General features: G+C 39.2%; 1 protein-coding gene across 3 annotated transcripts in view; it reads right to left on the reverse strand.

The window, feature by feature from the left end:
• Nucleotides 1-5,025: 5,025 nt before the first annotated feature.
• CCDC85A (coiled-coil domain containing 85A) overlaps nt 5,026-15,509 on the reverse strand; it is a 199,957-nt gene continuing 189,473 nt past the window's right edge. For all 3 annotated transcript variants that reach the window (XM_024753063.1, XM_024753062.1, XM_024753061.1), the window contains one exon: nt 5,026-6,785. In XM_024753063.1, the coding sequence (XP_024608831.1) occupies nt 6,736-6,785 (50 nt within the window). In that variant the 3' untranslated portion in view covers nt 5,026-6,735. The remainder of the gene's footprint in view (nt 6,786-15,509) is intronic.

Raw genomic sequence — 15,509 nt, forward strand, 5'->3', positions numbered from 1 at the left:
CCCTGTCAGGGGTGTGGGTCTTCTCGCAAGTTGCTACAATAGAAGACCTGAGAGTTGGGCTCAAGCTAGCTCTGTTCGCTTTAATTGTGTGTTTTACCTTCTCCCCACACTGGAACCTTTGCCCCAAAGGAGGGGAGTGCTGAAGCAAGGAGAGCTTGCGTGGCGTGCTTTACAGAGGTCCAATGCTCTGCCTGTGTAGGCATCCGGGGCTCTGCTCCTACAAAGCCCATGGTGGCATTTTTCCCCTGCTGTGGCCACCCTGGATCTAATGCTGGACTATGGCAGGGAGTGGGCAGGGCCAGAGCGTTCACTTGGCTTGGGCTAGGGACCTTTCTCGGCCATGCCGGGGGGCAAACCAGCACATGCATACTCCTCAGGAGTGGAGTCTAGACTTCTCCAGTCTATCTGTCCCAATGCTTTTCCAATTAGCCAAATGGGCTTGTCTCCTATACATAGGACCCCAGGACTGGGATACCCAGTCTGTGGCTCGACCCACTCACTACCCAGGGTGACTGTCTGCCTGCGCAATCTCCCTTTTCCTCTTGGTCCCCTCCAAGGGGCACAGATCCTGACCCAATGCTTCTCTTCCTATCCTACCCAAATACATGTGTATCTTTCTTGCAGCATTGTTGGTTTTTTTTAAATTTTATTTATTTATTTATTCATTTTTGTCCATGCCATGCAGTGTGTGGGATCTTAGTTCCCCGACCAGGGATCGAATCCATGCCCCCTGCCTTGGAAGCACAGAGTCTTAACCACTGAACCGCCAGGGAAGTCCCCTCAGCATTGGTTTTATAGGAGTCTTTCTGCCAGTTTCCAGTTAGTTTTCCATGGGAATTGTTCCACCTGCAGATATATTTTTGAGGTGTCTGTGGGGAGAAATAAGCTCCACATCATCCACCATCTTGATCTCCCTTCTTACTAATTTCTTTTTATTCGACTACATAAAGATAACATAGAACCTCTCTTTTGTGACAGTAGTTAGAGGAATCAGTTGTTCGAACACACTCCTTGTTCTTCCCAATACAACTAAGCCATCATCATAGAATATCCTGCAGTTTTCTACATCAGGAGACCAGATATTCAATTCATAACATTTAAAGTGTACAATATTAGTAAAAGAATCCCAAATCAAAAACAGTAAGGAAAATTTGAATCCCTCTGAGAGTCCAGAAGCAGGGTGGACTCCAGACAAGGTATAATCAAAGTTCAGCTCCCTTTCTCCCCAGTTCTCTTGGCCCTCCCCTTAACTGTATGCATGTTTTCTCCTCTGGATGACTTCTCAATAACAGCCAACATAGCTTTTTGCAACAGACAACTCTTCCTTATATATCCAACAAGAGGCAAAAAAGCCTCTCCCCTACCCACAAAATAAACTTTCTTCCCCAAGAATTTAGATGAGCCTTGTTAGGCCATGTTGCCACAGTTGGGCCATAGGAATGCTGTGTGCTGATTGGCTGAAGATTGGCTTCCTGAATCAATTACTAGCAAGTAGGATGAGATTACCAAGATGGACTTTGTGAGTCTAGGCCTTAAAATGATCAAGATTCAGCTATGGAGTTGGAAACGCTTCTCCTGATTCTCTTGGACAGTGTAGAAGAGCACTCTCTTCCTACACCAAAGGACAACTGTCTTAGGAAAAAGAGAAAACTGAATCTTGGGTAGCCAATCAATGTGTTCAATATTGAGTGGTAGGGCTAGACTGAGCCTGGGGAATGGTGATGGTTATTAAAAAAAAAAAAAAAAGCCCCAGAGACTGTTATCTGGACTGTCAGAAACCCATTCATATCTAATCCAGATTTTTGCAAAGGGAAAACAGATTTTGTATAATGCTGTATTAAGCCCATCCAGCTTGGCCCACACCCAACAATGGCCCATAGAATCAAAGGCCAATTTTAGAGGCCTTTGTGCTTCTATAAAACACAAATGTGCTGCATTCCTGATTAGCATATGAATCTGCTGTTGCCATGGCAAGTATGATGTTGTATATTGTATGCTATCACTTTAGAACAGGATCTAGAAAACTAAAGGTCCTGGGATAGGAAGTGAAAACCTTCTTGGTAATAAGACCAAATGGAATTATAACTTGGGCATCAAAACTCTGAGAAACATTTATGCAAAATGAGAGGATATTGCTTTTTAAAGAGATTCTTAAATTTCAGTTAAATGAGACTGTGCTTCACTTATGATTTATTCTTACTTCCAGATGGTTTTGAAGTACCTTTAACATTTAAACTCATAAAATACAGCAGTTAGAAAACAACTAGGAAAGAGAAGGAAGGATCGATGAAGGAAATGGAAGACAGTGAGAGAAATGTTGGGTGATGTTTGGTTATATACTCATGTTAGTATTGAAATTTCGTATTAGCCTGCTGGGTTTATTCTACCACTTGCCTAAAGAAGCAGGTCAGGACGCTGGGTTTTGGAGATACTTCAGCCTCTCTAAATTAAGTGCAAAGGAGGTGGTGGGACAAACTTCTAGGCAGGGTGTATCAGTAGCTAAGGATCTGAGTACAGAGGGTCCCTTTTCCTCTGGGTGTTACCAATCCAAAGACTTTGCACTGTGTCTCTGATTCCGTCATACTTACTACTCTCTATTCCAGCCTGTGAGTAATTATCTGTGTGTTCTATGTCTGACCCAGGGAGAGAAAGGTTATATGCAGGAGTAAAAACATCTGGCTATTGTCAATTATCCCAGAATCTCCATGCAATGTGTGTATCAAACTCTTCCTTGTTTGAAACATCCTTGCAGCCACGCCTCCTTTTTAAACAATACCCTCCATCACGTACTTTGAATTATGGATCCATTCTTCAATAAGATACTGTTTGTCTCCCTTCTTTCAAGAATTCATCATAATTGCTGGTCCACAGAGTACAGTACTTTTTATGTTCTACTGGAATTATGAGTTTATTAAGTATCGTTTCGATCATTTTTAGGGTTCAAGGCAAGAGGGGAAAACTGCAGCAGGTACTCATTCTGCCATTTTGAATTGAAAGTATTATGCCTACAGTGACATGAGAAACAAATTCAGAATTAAATGGTTGTAGAAATTGTTTTTCAAACATACTGTTCCTGTATGAGAATCAGACACATGTCCTTTTTCTCCATTTCCAGAATCACAGTATGTGATTGGTCATAGCAAGGCCTGTGGTAGGCTGATGATACGTAAAGAACAGAGCTTGAAAGTACGAATGTGCAGCTAGAATCTGTGTGGTAGATAAGAGTCCCTTCAGTGTTGTGGTTCCTTCCCTTAGCCTAATGGTATAAACTGCCACAGCTCACGGGTCTAGGCTCCTATGTCTTAAACGATCACCATTGTTTCTTGTGGACTGTCAAGATCATTGAACTTTGGAACTAGGAAGGCTACTAAGAACCTTACAGTGACTCAGCAAGATAGATGTTATCTCCACTCAGCACATCAGGACACGGAGGCTCAATGAGAATAAGTCTCAAATGCACAGAGCTAATTATAGTCACATGCTGAACTTGCCGCCCCAAAGTCAGCCTCGCTAAGCCAAAGGCCTTTATTCAATGCTGCATGTAGTAAAGCATACTTTATATTGCTCCAGCTCAATATGCTGACGCAAACTTCTATTGTTTTCCCACCAAAAATCTCTTAATCATACGAAGTTGTACCGTATGTTGTTTTGGTAATCCAAAGATGGACAAATATTGGCAATCTCATATGGTTCAATCTGATATATTGTCCTTTAATTGCGTAATGAGATGGAGAAATTTTTCTTTTAGAAGTCAGTGTATGAATTCCTCATAGAAGTGTCTTGAGCTTGTTGGGAATTTACTTTGATAAGACAGCTTGAAGTAGGCAGATCCTTTCCAAGAACGGGTGACAAGATTTCTAATGGAGAATCCGTTTGCACTTGAGGTGAAGCAGAATGAGGCAACAGGAAGCTTACATAGAGTGAAAACTCTGGAAATGAGTGGAAGGCACTAGGAGACTTGGCACTTCCTCAAGATGATGCAAATAGATGTCTGAGGCAACCTTATCTAGATCTCAAGGATAAAGGAAGCTTCTGCTGGTATCCAAGATACTACGGTTCCATATTATTTCTTGAACAGTCAGCATCCTGAGTGAGGAACCAAAGTGTGTTTACTCATATGGTAGTGGTAGGCATTCATTAAAAGTTAACTGAACTGTCGAACAATCATCCCAATTAGACTGTCGGCATTTTGCTGGATGTCACGTATGATCTAAATTTTCTGTAGTGCCTTGAGCATGTGCTAGAAACTTCCAAAGCATTAATTTAAAAAGCTTAGATTCTGATAGACTGACAGTCAACTTCAAGGCTGGTAAAGATCATCTACTAAGATATGTAAATTAACCTTTGTTCCAGGGAAAATGAAATCATAAGCTAATAAACTGGTCATGTAACAGAAGGGTGCCACTCACTCTTATTGATAAACATATTGGGCAGTAGCAAGATTCAGGCCCTGGGCTGTCCATCTACTATGTCATTTAAAGTACAGACTAATGCTAAGTGTAGGGTGTGAGTGATTTCCAAGTTCTCTACCTGAGCGTGTGTGTGTTCTCTAATTTACGTCTTGGTCATATGTGTATATTATCTTTCCCCAATAATGTATAAGCTTCTTAAATTAAATACAGATGCCGAGTTTTCCATTTCTTTAACATTTTCTCTCTGGTGTATTTTCTTGTGATTACTAATATTTTAATAATAGATAATTGAAGTTTAATCTTATTCTATATGAATTAGAAGAACAAGGGAAAGAGTTTATAATTTTTAAATATTCTTAAATATTCTAAATTTTTAACTACATTATACTAGAAAATAATGAATTGAGGAATCTCAATATTAAATCCCTCATTAAGCGCATATTTAAACATGCCTTTGTCTTGTATTTAAGATGATGAATCATCTGTATTACTACATTACTGTCATCATACAGGAGTAATATCATATTTAGTGACTATTAAAAATCTCCACTTAGGAAAAACATTTTGAAGAAAAAAACCACTGAGATTAAATAATTTATTATCATTGCTAAGATGAACACATATACTTGATACTCAATTTTATGCAGAACTTTAAAAAAATAGTTTTAATACAGTATCAAAATTTACACAAGTATTTTGTCAAAAGACCAGTGTTCCTTGTATTAGCTTCTGCAGGCTCTACTGCAGGCACAGAAACTTGTTTTAAGTGTCTTCAGAGTGTAGGAATACAACAATGTAAAGATGAAGGCTTTTCAAGAGAAGGTGTAAATATAGCAATTTTCTTTTATAGAGTAATAATATTCTTAAAATATATAACATTTTAAAAGAAAAGCTTAAATGGTAACCCAATTACAATAATTAGAGAGAGAATTCTATATAGCAAATTAATTCATAAATATTTTCTGAGACCAGAGGGGCTGCTTTTTCATCACAATAACATTCAAAAAAGCATAACAATTCCTTCACCAATGACAATTAATACATGTGTAATGAGCCTGTTTAAAAACAAGAGCAACAACAGAATATCTGCTATGAATCGAATCTAAGTAATTTAGAAGAAAACTGGGAATTGTTGCATTCCTACTTCTATAATCTTAAACTACAATATAAAGTTAGCATTCGTTCACAGGCCTCTTGCACATTCATACAAGAAACTATGGTTGCATTTGGATAAACACAAAATACCTATCATAGCATTTCCAATACACACAGTCTATTTTATATATATATATATATATATATATAATATATATATATACACCAAAAATAAGGAAAGCAAAGCAAAGCTAGCACACCTCCTTTTCAAACCTCAAGCAATCTGAACAAGAGCTTTTAGCTTCAATAATGAAGGACATGCGTCAGTTTCATAAAAGTTAGCTAACTGCTGTAGGCTAAGAAAGCTTTTTTCATAAATGCAGTGCAATATTTTAAAGTTTACAGGAAGTTTATTAAGTATAACAGCATGTCTAGAAATTAAATTGTAGAAATTAACATCTCACAGCTGGAAACACTTAGAAAAATTGTTGCTTGTTCTTTAATTGAAACTGTTAATATTAACATTAATGAATACACTGAAGATGGAGGTTGATACGTTCCTAAGATGTGTCTTCAGGAGCAGTACATTAAGATGAAAAGAAAAGATATATTTACTTTGATCAATTAAAATACATGGTACTCGGGAAAATTGTATGTGGTATTTTTAGCACCTCAAAAGTCAAAACGAAATCCCAGAAACCTAACCTTATCTTGCGTTCAAATCAATTATGCATCAGGAACTAGTATTTTATTAACTAAAATATAATAGGTGACCAACTCTCCAACTTGGGAAGCTGGAAACCACCTCTTATCTTGGACAATATGGTAGAACACTCCCACCAGTATATGCAATGATTCAATTCTATCAAAACCACAGAGGCTCTACTGGACTCTTCCAATCATGCAGGTTTCCCAATTACAATTTTCCATCTGAAGAGTCAAAAACTGTTAGTTCTAATGAAAATATTGGTACCAAAATGGTGATTTTCAAAGCTACCTTGTTTGAGATTGACTGCTGTGAACATTGAAGTGAGAGACAAAACACAACTTCAGTTATACTAAAGATTTTAGAGGGAAAGTATATGCAATGTACAATCCCTCCATGTTATTCCATGAGTCCAGGTTTGTGAAGATCCACTCTTCTGTCTCTCTGGCAGTGGTGATGTCATGTTTGAAAGAGAGTCCTTCTCACATGGGTCCTTTGTACTGGTTTCCAGACAAATGCTGCCTAATTCCAGGACACGAACCTGCAGCATCTCCAAGTTTCCTCCATACAACCTTAAGAAGAAAAAAAAGTAAGCATCTTAATTGTCCTCTTCCACAAAGACATGTATATGTTCTTTTGTTCTAAGCGGGAATCTATGAGAGGGACAAAAAGGAATATAAAAGACAAGAGACAAAATATTCACATATTTTGTCAAACACAAACACAAAATGAAATGTGATGCAAGTTTCTAAATCACAAGAACTGCTCAACAGATGGGACTACTACGCTTTGTTAGCAACCAGGGTCAGAATTAAAGAATGATGTGCCAGCTTACACTAGCTGTGAGAGTGGTCCTCAACTCTAGCTGCACACTGCACACTGGGAGTTACTCTCAAACAGGTATGGTCATCTATTTTTTGTTTTAAAAGCTTTCAACCTGATTCTAATATCTAGCCAGAATTAAGAGCACATGAGCAAAATCATCCTGGTTCCTATATTATACCTCTAAAATAAGGGATACCAAAATGTTAAATAGCTAAGAACAAACGCTCCTTCATTGTCCTCAGTGGTTTAAAGTCCTGAGGTGGTAGCATTAAGGGTCAGTGGTAGAGTTCCCTGGTTTCCCCTGCGAAATGGGGGCCTCAGTTATCATAAATCTTAGCTACCCAATATGGTATCTCGGATTACCACAACAGAAAGCATACACATGCAGGGAAAAGATAAGAATAAATTCAAGAGTCACTAAAATAGATACAATATGCTAAAAACTGGTCCATTTTAAAGGGACAGTAGCAAAAGGTGAGATTGATAAGTAATTGTTACTGAATTCAACAACGACATACCAATATACTAACATTAATTAGGAAACACACACAGTAAGTCATAACCCTCTTAGAGGGTTTCACTATTAGGATTATAATCAGATTGATTAATTCCACAAAAATTTACATTGCTCTAACATGAATACAAACCCGTTGGCTCATTAATTATTCATAGATTGTGTTTCTCTGTTTTCTCTTTTAAAAAGAGCAGATACTCCAGGGAAGCCAAGTACTATTCACAGTACTACATAAGAATATATAGGGTTCTGTCTACCTTCATTTCAAAGCCCATGTAACTATTAGTCTCTCTGTTTTAGCAGGCACAACTATGTGATGGAGATATTGTCATATTTGAAGGGAACTCTAGTATGGTCCTTAACTATTTGGAAAGGAATGATATAGAAATGGATGGCTCAAATTGTACCCAAGGGAGCTAGGAAAGTGTCATTTCTCAGTACACTGACTGAAGAGGCACAAATTCTGAATCAGGAAGCCAAGGAGTGCTATGGACTTTGCCTTTCTAGCCCTTAAATGGTATACATAATTACATCTACGCAGAACGCTTTGATGTCTTGGTTAGAAGCAGAGGATAGAGCCAAATGATCAGGGACGTAAGGCAGTAGATGATTACAACTCAAAAGTGCAACCCCTCTTCAAGTATTCAAATGTAGAATGCAATGGGCCTTAACCCTGAAATTACTATGTGGTGAAAGGAAACTCAGAGAAGGCAGAACTCTGAAATAAGCCAAGGATACAGAATATTAAGGCGGACACAGAGTAGTGACTCATTAACTGAAAGCAGAACAGGTGGGTATCTGGGATGACCAGTCAAGTATTTCAAATGTTCTCAGGGAATTGACAAGAGCCAAACAGACAAACCTAAGATAACTAAGATAAAACCATTACTACAAGATAGATTTACTATTTCTTAGAGGGCAGTGTATGTTTGGGGTATAGCTTGGGAAGAGAATAAAAGCACTTGCTGCTGTGAAGAAAAGTCTTTCCATTGTATAGATGTTAACAACTTATCTCCAGAAAGAATACCAGAGACTGAGATAAAACAAGTTGAGTCTTTTAAGGGCTATCACATTCTGAGAAAGCTTTACATTTCTGTGACGTTACTGTTCCTCTAATAGGTTTCATAATCTTATGTACGTTATTTCTTACAAACTATGAAACTGTCTCACAATCTGTATTTTTCTTTAATCTCCAATATTTGCTATGTGTTTTTGATATATAACTTACCACGGTGACACAAATATTTTATTTTTTTACATCTTTATTGGAGTATAATTGCTTTACAATGGTGTGTTAGTTTCTGCTTTATAACAAAGTGAATCAGTCATACATATACATACGTCCCCATATCTCTTCCCTCTTGCGTCTCCCTCCCACCCTCCCTATCCCAGCCCTCTAGGTGGTCACAAAGCACCAAGCTGATCTCCCTGTGCTATGCGGCTGCTTCCTACTAGCTATCTATTTTACATTTGGTAGTGTATATATGTCCATGCCACTCACTTTGTCAGAGCTTAACCTTCCCTCTCCCCATATCCTAAAGTCCATTCTCTAGTAGGTCTGTGTCTTTATTCCACAGTCTGTATGAGTCTCTAGGACTGAAGTGGGTCTCTTGCAGACAGCATATAAATGGGTCTTGTTTTTGTATCCATTCAGACAATCTGTGTCTTTTGGTGGGAGCATTTAGACCATTTGCATTTAAGGTAATTATTGATATGTATGTTCCTATTCCCATTTTCTTAATTGTTTTGGGTTCATTATTGTAGGTCTTTTCCTTCTCTAGGTCATTGAGTGAAGCTGGGTGCTGGTGTTAAGATGGAGGTCTTTGGGAGATTTTCGCAGTTTGATATTATGTGGAGCTGGGAGGTCTCGTTGACCAGTGTCCTGAAGTTGGCTCTCCCACCTCAGAGGCCCAGCACTGACTCCTGGCTGCAGCACCAAGAGCCTTTCACCCACACGGCTCAGAATAAAAGGGAGAAAAAGTAGAAAGAAAGGAAGGAAGGAAAGAAAGAATAAAGGAGGGAGGGAGGAAGGGATGGAGGGAGGGAAGGAAGGAAAGAAAGGAAGAAAGAATATAAAATAAATTTATTAAAAGAAAAAATATTTTTTTAAAAAAATGAAAAAAAACAATACCAAAAATAAACAGATGGATAGAACCCTAGGACAAATGGTGGAAGCAAAGCTATACAGACAAAATCTCACACAGAAGCATACACTCACAAAAAGAGGAAAAGGGGAGAAAATCCTAGATCTTGCTCTCAAAGCCCACCTCCTCAATTTGGGATGATTTGTTGTCTATTCATGTATTCCACAGATGCAGGGTACATCAAGTTGATTGTGGAGCTTTAATCTGCTGCTTCAGAGGCTGCTGGGAGGGATTTTCCTTTCTCTTCTTTGTTCTCACAGCTCCCGGGGCTCAGCTTTGGATTTGGCCCTGCCTCTGCGTGTAGGTTGCCGGAGGGCGTCTGTTATTCGCTCAGACAGGATGGGGTTAAAGGAGCAGCTGCTTCAGGGACTGTGGCACACTCAGGCCAGGGGGAGGGAGGGGTACGGAGTGCAGGGCTAGCCTGTGGCAGCAGAGGGCAGCGTGACATTGCAGCAGCCTGAGGCGCACCGTGTGTTCTGGGAAAGTTGTCCCTGGATCCTGGGACCCTGGCAGTGGCGGGCTGCACAGGCTCCCCGGAAGGGGGGTGCTGTGCTCACACACAGGCTTCTTGACAGCAGTAGCAGCCTTAGCATCTCCTGCCCATCTCTGGGGTCCGCGCTGATAGCCCCGGCTCGCACCCGTCTCTGGAGCTCCTTTAAGCAGTGCTCTTAATCCCCTCTCCTCGCGCACCAGAAAACAAAGAGGGAAGAAAGCAGGTCCAGACTTTTCCCCGGACTCCCTCCCAGCAGCTAGACGTGGTGCACTAACCCCCTGCAGGCTGTGTTCACGCCACCAACACCAGTCCTCTCCCAGAGCTCTGACCGAAGCCTGAGCCTCAGCTCCCAGCCCCGGCGGGGGAGCAGACAAGCCTCTCGGGGCTGGTGAGTGCCAGTCAGCACTGATCCTCTGTGCGGGAATTTCTCCGCTATGCTCTCTGCACCCCTGTTGCTGTGCTCTCCTCCGCGGCTCCGAAGCTTTCCCCCTCCGCCACCCGCAGTCTCTGCCCACGAAGGGGCTTCCTAGTGTGTGGAAACCTTGCCTCCTTCACAACTCCCTCCCACTGGTACAGGTCCTGTCCCTATTCTTTGGTCTCTGCTTATTCTTTATGCTTTTGCCCTGCCCAGGTATGTGGGGAGTTTCTTGCCTTTTGGGAGGTCTGAGGCCTTCTGCCAGCGTTCAGTAGGTGTTCTGTAGGAGTTGTTCCACGTGTAGATGTATTTCTGAAGTGTCTGTGGGGAGGAAGGTGATCTCTGCATCTTACTCTTCCACCTTCTTCCCCTTGTCTTGACACAAATATTTTAAATCAACAATTTTTTCTCTTAGCTTTTAAACAGTTTCCAAATATAAGAGTGCTAATAATCAGATTTGAACTACATTTTTTTTCTCAAATTTCGGTGATAAAAGATGCCCTAGAAAACTTCTGAAGGTACACGAAGAGGACAGTGAAGGATTTTTGGAAATACAGGCGAGCAAAAAATCATTGCAGAACTAATCAAGATCCAATTCATTAGTGGGTCGCTTCTACGACTCAGAAATAACTTTTCTAATATCTAAAAATCTTTCCTCAAAAAACAGTCCTGCTGTTTCTTTACAGAAGTTCTGCCATTAAGCACAATGGAGATGGTCTCCTCTGCAAGCTATTGGGTTGGCCAAAAAGTTCGTTCTGGTTTTTTCTGACCAGATGTTACAGAAAAACCCAAACGAAATTTTTGGGGCGCCCAATACGTTGATTTTCATTATTGAGGAAAGAAAATGGCAGTGCCTGGATTAACTAACTACACTTGGGAAAGTGGAAAGGGCTGGTCCTCAGAGGAAATCAGGGTATACATCTGACTTTATTGTTCATTAGAGAACAATTTGGGCAAGTAACTTAGTTTCTTCAAACATAAAATGCAAGTATGGGGTTCTTACCGAGGAGTTCCTAACCCAACTGCCCATGATCTGGGGTGAAACCCAGACCTCTGAATTATGAAGGAGCCTCATATGACTCTTTGAGAACCACTGGAGGTGTGACCTTCTATGGTCCCTTCTAGTTTTACAATTCCTAACGTCTGAACTTTAAAATTTATCTGAGGGAAATGTTCAAAGTGAAAACCTTAAGGACAGGCAAAAAGCTACAGAAGATGAACAGTGATGCATTTAGGAAATTATGACATCTAGAACCAACGACCTTTTGAAAACAGACAAAAACAGATATGTAGGAAAGAAAAACAGCCACAACACAAGCAAGCAGGAGCCTATATGTGCTGGGGCAAGAGTGTTAAAATGCCCATGGGACCTAATTTAACGTTTACTGGATTCCAGGAACACCTTAGGGAGGTACATAAATGAGATATCTGGTCCTAATAGCCTAAAGCTGAAGGGTGTTTCCAAGCAATTTTGATACCCTAATGAACAAAGACTATAGGGATAAAGTACAGTATAAAGCCAATTCAAATCAGTGCTTAAAATAATCGGCCATGAATTTTTGCTTTTAAGAAATGTCTTCCCCTATCATATTCTACTTAGCTTTTTAACAAGCTTCACAAATTATATTCTTGATCAAATGATATATCCAAGCATATTACTAAACTAAAATTCAGTTAATCAAATGCAAACCGCAATAATGATTACATAGGCTGTGCACTGTGAAAATAGCATGTCTTTTTTTCTTTTTAAACTGTGCTTTTCTATGACTTCATAAGGTAGATTTCTGTGTAGCTAACTATCTCTGAAGTTCGTATCTATCTACCTCTTACTATTTTGAGCTTGCATCAACCACTGAGAGGTAAAGATACTGATTGGCATGACAGGAGCACACGTATCATATGCATGAAGAACTAAGCAAATATTACCTATTAAGATAGTGATTTTTTTTTTCCCCTAGTTACAAATAATATGAAGAAGGTTGTGTTTTCTTTATCACAGGTTTTTAAACATAATTAAGGAAAATTATGAAATGGAAGCTTATTGTATCAAAACTAGTAACATTTTAGAAAATTTATTCAAAAACTTTCACACTTCATTCTGTAACACAGAATTGGCGGATTCTTGCTTACCTGAATATTTTACAACATGATTACTGTGTTAACAAAACTGCCATAAAATTTACTAAAGAAAATCAAGGGAAGGTTGGTTTTACTTTCACATAAAACTATAAAGGCATTTGGCCAGCATTTTAAAAAGAATGTATTCATGAAGCAATGACTAAGCTATGGTGAGGTTTTTCGACATAGAACACACAATAAAGCACATTAAACTCACATTGCACATTTCTCTCACTATAGCTTTTTCTGTCTCACTAAGGTCATGTTCATACTCTTTACCCTGTTGACGATCTATAGTTTCCTGAACATCCAAGACCTGGATTTGTTGAAAAAGAAAAGCAAATTTCACATGGAAAAAAACTTGTTAGTTATGAATAAAAATCAAGGAGCTCCACTTTGTAAAAACTTTTAGTTTTCTCCATGTCTGCATATCAGAGTGGATTAGCACATGGCAAAATCTTTTAAAAGAGTTGATTGTTCTGAAAGCTATCTGAATCCTACTTGATTTTCAAATGGCCATTAAGAGCCATCTATTGCATCACTAATAGTCAATTGAATTCATTAACAATGAGATGCATTTAGTTACTTTGGTCATTAAGATAAACTTGATTGTCAACCATTTGGAGACAGTCAATAATTCTTGCTCCATTGTAAAGACTGGCATGTAATTAATTATATTGCTCAACAGTCCAGATGATATGTAGACAAGGCCTAAAGAAAAAAATGACTAAAAAAGGTAATAGTCACAGCTGAAACTGGTCAGAACCCAGAAATATGTAGCATAAGAACTTTTTGTTAACATTAACACTAGTGACCTCACAGTTCTTTCCTAGACATGTTTCTGGTGCCTAGGAAAGGACTAGGCCACAGCTCTTGGACAGAAGCGAAGAGAGGCAATGGCTCCCCAGTTGTGAAAATATTTGAGCAACACTAAATATTTTTCACTTTTTCATCTAGGAAGGAGATGCTTTTAAACAATTTTAGGTTCTGCTTCTCTAAATTATCACTAAATGGATTGAGAATAAAATTCTGTTCAAAATGTCTTTAAAATTTTCACGTCAATACTTTCTGTAGTAAAAAAGAGGGCAAAACTTTCGCTTTGAGTGCTGTTTAGTTTTCTCTACATCAGCTTATAAATCAAATCAATCATTGATGTAGCAAAAAAAAAAAAAAAAAAAAAAAAAAGCTTTTTCTAAAAGCTCCTGTAGAATCCACACTGAACTGTAACAGTGCTGAAGTCCCTGGTTCTGCTGTTACCATGGTCAGGGCTGATAGCCACACCTAAAGATGTCACCTGAGAATTTGCACCAATGAACAAACAGGTGGACCAAAATAAATAACTCAGGCCCGAAGTGGGACCTTCATGTCGAGTTCATGGATACTGAGACTACAACGATATTTACCCGAGTTCAAATCTGTAATAAATAATCTCACAAACTACTTTCTCATTAACTCAAAACTTCTGGCCATTATTACTATATAGGTACTACTTCTTTAAAGAAGGATATGACAGTGGTAAATGAAAGCCTCACCCTGGTACTCAACTCATATTAGAGTCAGTTCACATTTCTTTTATACTTAGAGCAAATCACTGATGATGCTCAGTGAATATTCACAGAAAACTTAAAGAACTCCTGGAACAAGCTCATTTGCCTACAAATTCGATTTATAATGTACCTCAGGAAGTGTACTTAAATTCAGTTAATCTCTACTCATTGAAGTGAAGCTCTAGTTAATAGTTAGGAATTTTAAAGCAAGAAAAACGTGGTGTTATCACAAGTGGGCTAACTCCTCACACTGGCTTACAACAACACTTTCCCCACAGCTATGACCATGGAGTTTATCAAAGCCCAGACATTTTTAAAAACTTATCAGAAAATGAGAAAAGGAGCCATTGTCCTGACTATTCCTTTCAGAACAGAACAATCTTATGATATAAATCAGCTCTACAGTGGTAGCTTTAAAAAACAAAACGTTGAGTGGCTACATTTCTTTTTTTATACTGCGATGTTCTGAAGATGCATTTCCCAGAGGCTATGTTTGCACATATTTCTGTTTCAACTCGTGGAAGCGAACGTATTCTATATTCAAGAGCTTCCAGTACCCAATCAAGATGCTTCAGTTGCTTGGCATTACCCATTGGCCAAGTGAGGACACTTAACGTGTTCTGATTATGATATAGTATCTTCCTCTTGAGATAAAATTTTAGATGAAAATTAGAGAATGAATTCAGAGAAAATTGAATAGCTCTTCCTTGCCCTCCCCTTCCTTTTAGGCCATACTAACACAGCTGCCTTGAGAAATTTGGGAATGGTGGCAATGTGACCCACTGCACTGATCTGATTCCAACTGCACTTGCCATTGAATAAGGCAATAGGCTGAAACAGGTTTCAGACAGTTTGGAAAGCAGGGCAGCGTGTTGCCTTTGGAGTATGTGCAGATACTAATACTACAGGATTGAAGCCACTCCTTCATTTTCCCATTTCGGAAATGCTTTTCAGATCGCTAGTGCCTGATTTACGCTAAAGTAACAGCTTCTTTAGCATGCTGTTCGTACTAAACAGTATCCACATGCTGTCGCAGAGAGCAAGCCAGTAGATAAACCAGCAGCCCAGACACAGGGCGGTGCCCAATCAGTATGTGCTTGAGAGAAGCAAACTCATTTCATCTAAGTTCCAGCAAAATACAACAAGGGAGCTAAAGCGACTGCTAAAACAGTCATCCTCAAGTAAATACTCTGCGGTTCTCATCTACTTCTTTGCTTTCTGCATGCCAAGGAAAGTGTGG

This window comes from Neophocaena asiaeorientalis, unplaced genomic scaffold, assembly GCF_003031525.2.
Source record: "Neophocaena asiaeorientalis asiaeorientalis breed wild unplaced genomic scaffold, Neophocaena_asiaeorientalis_V1.1 scaffold100, whole genome shotgun sequence".
Taxonomy (NCBI): Eukaryota; Metazoa; Chordata; class Mammalia; order Artiodactyla; family Phocoenidae; genus Neophocaena; species Neophocaena asiaeorientalis.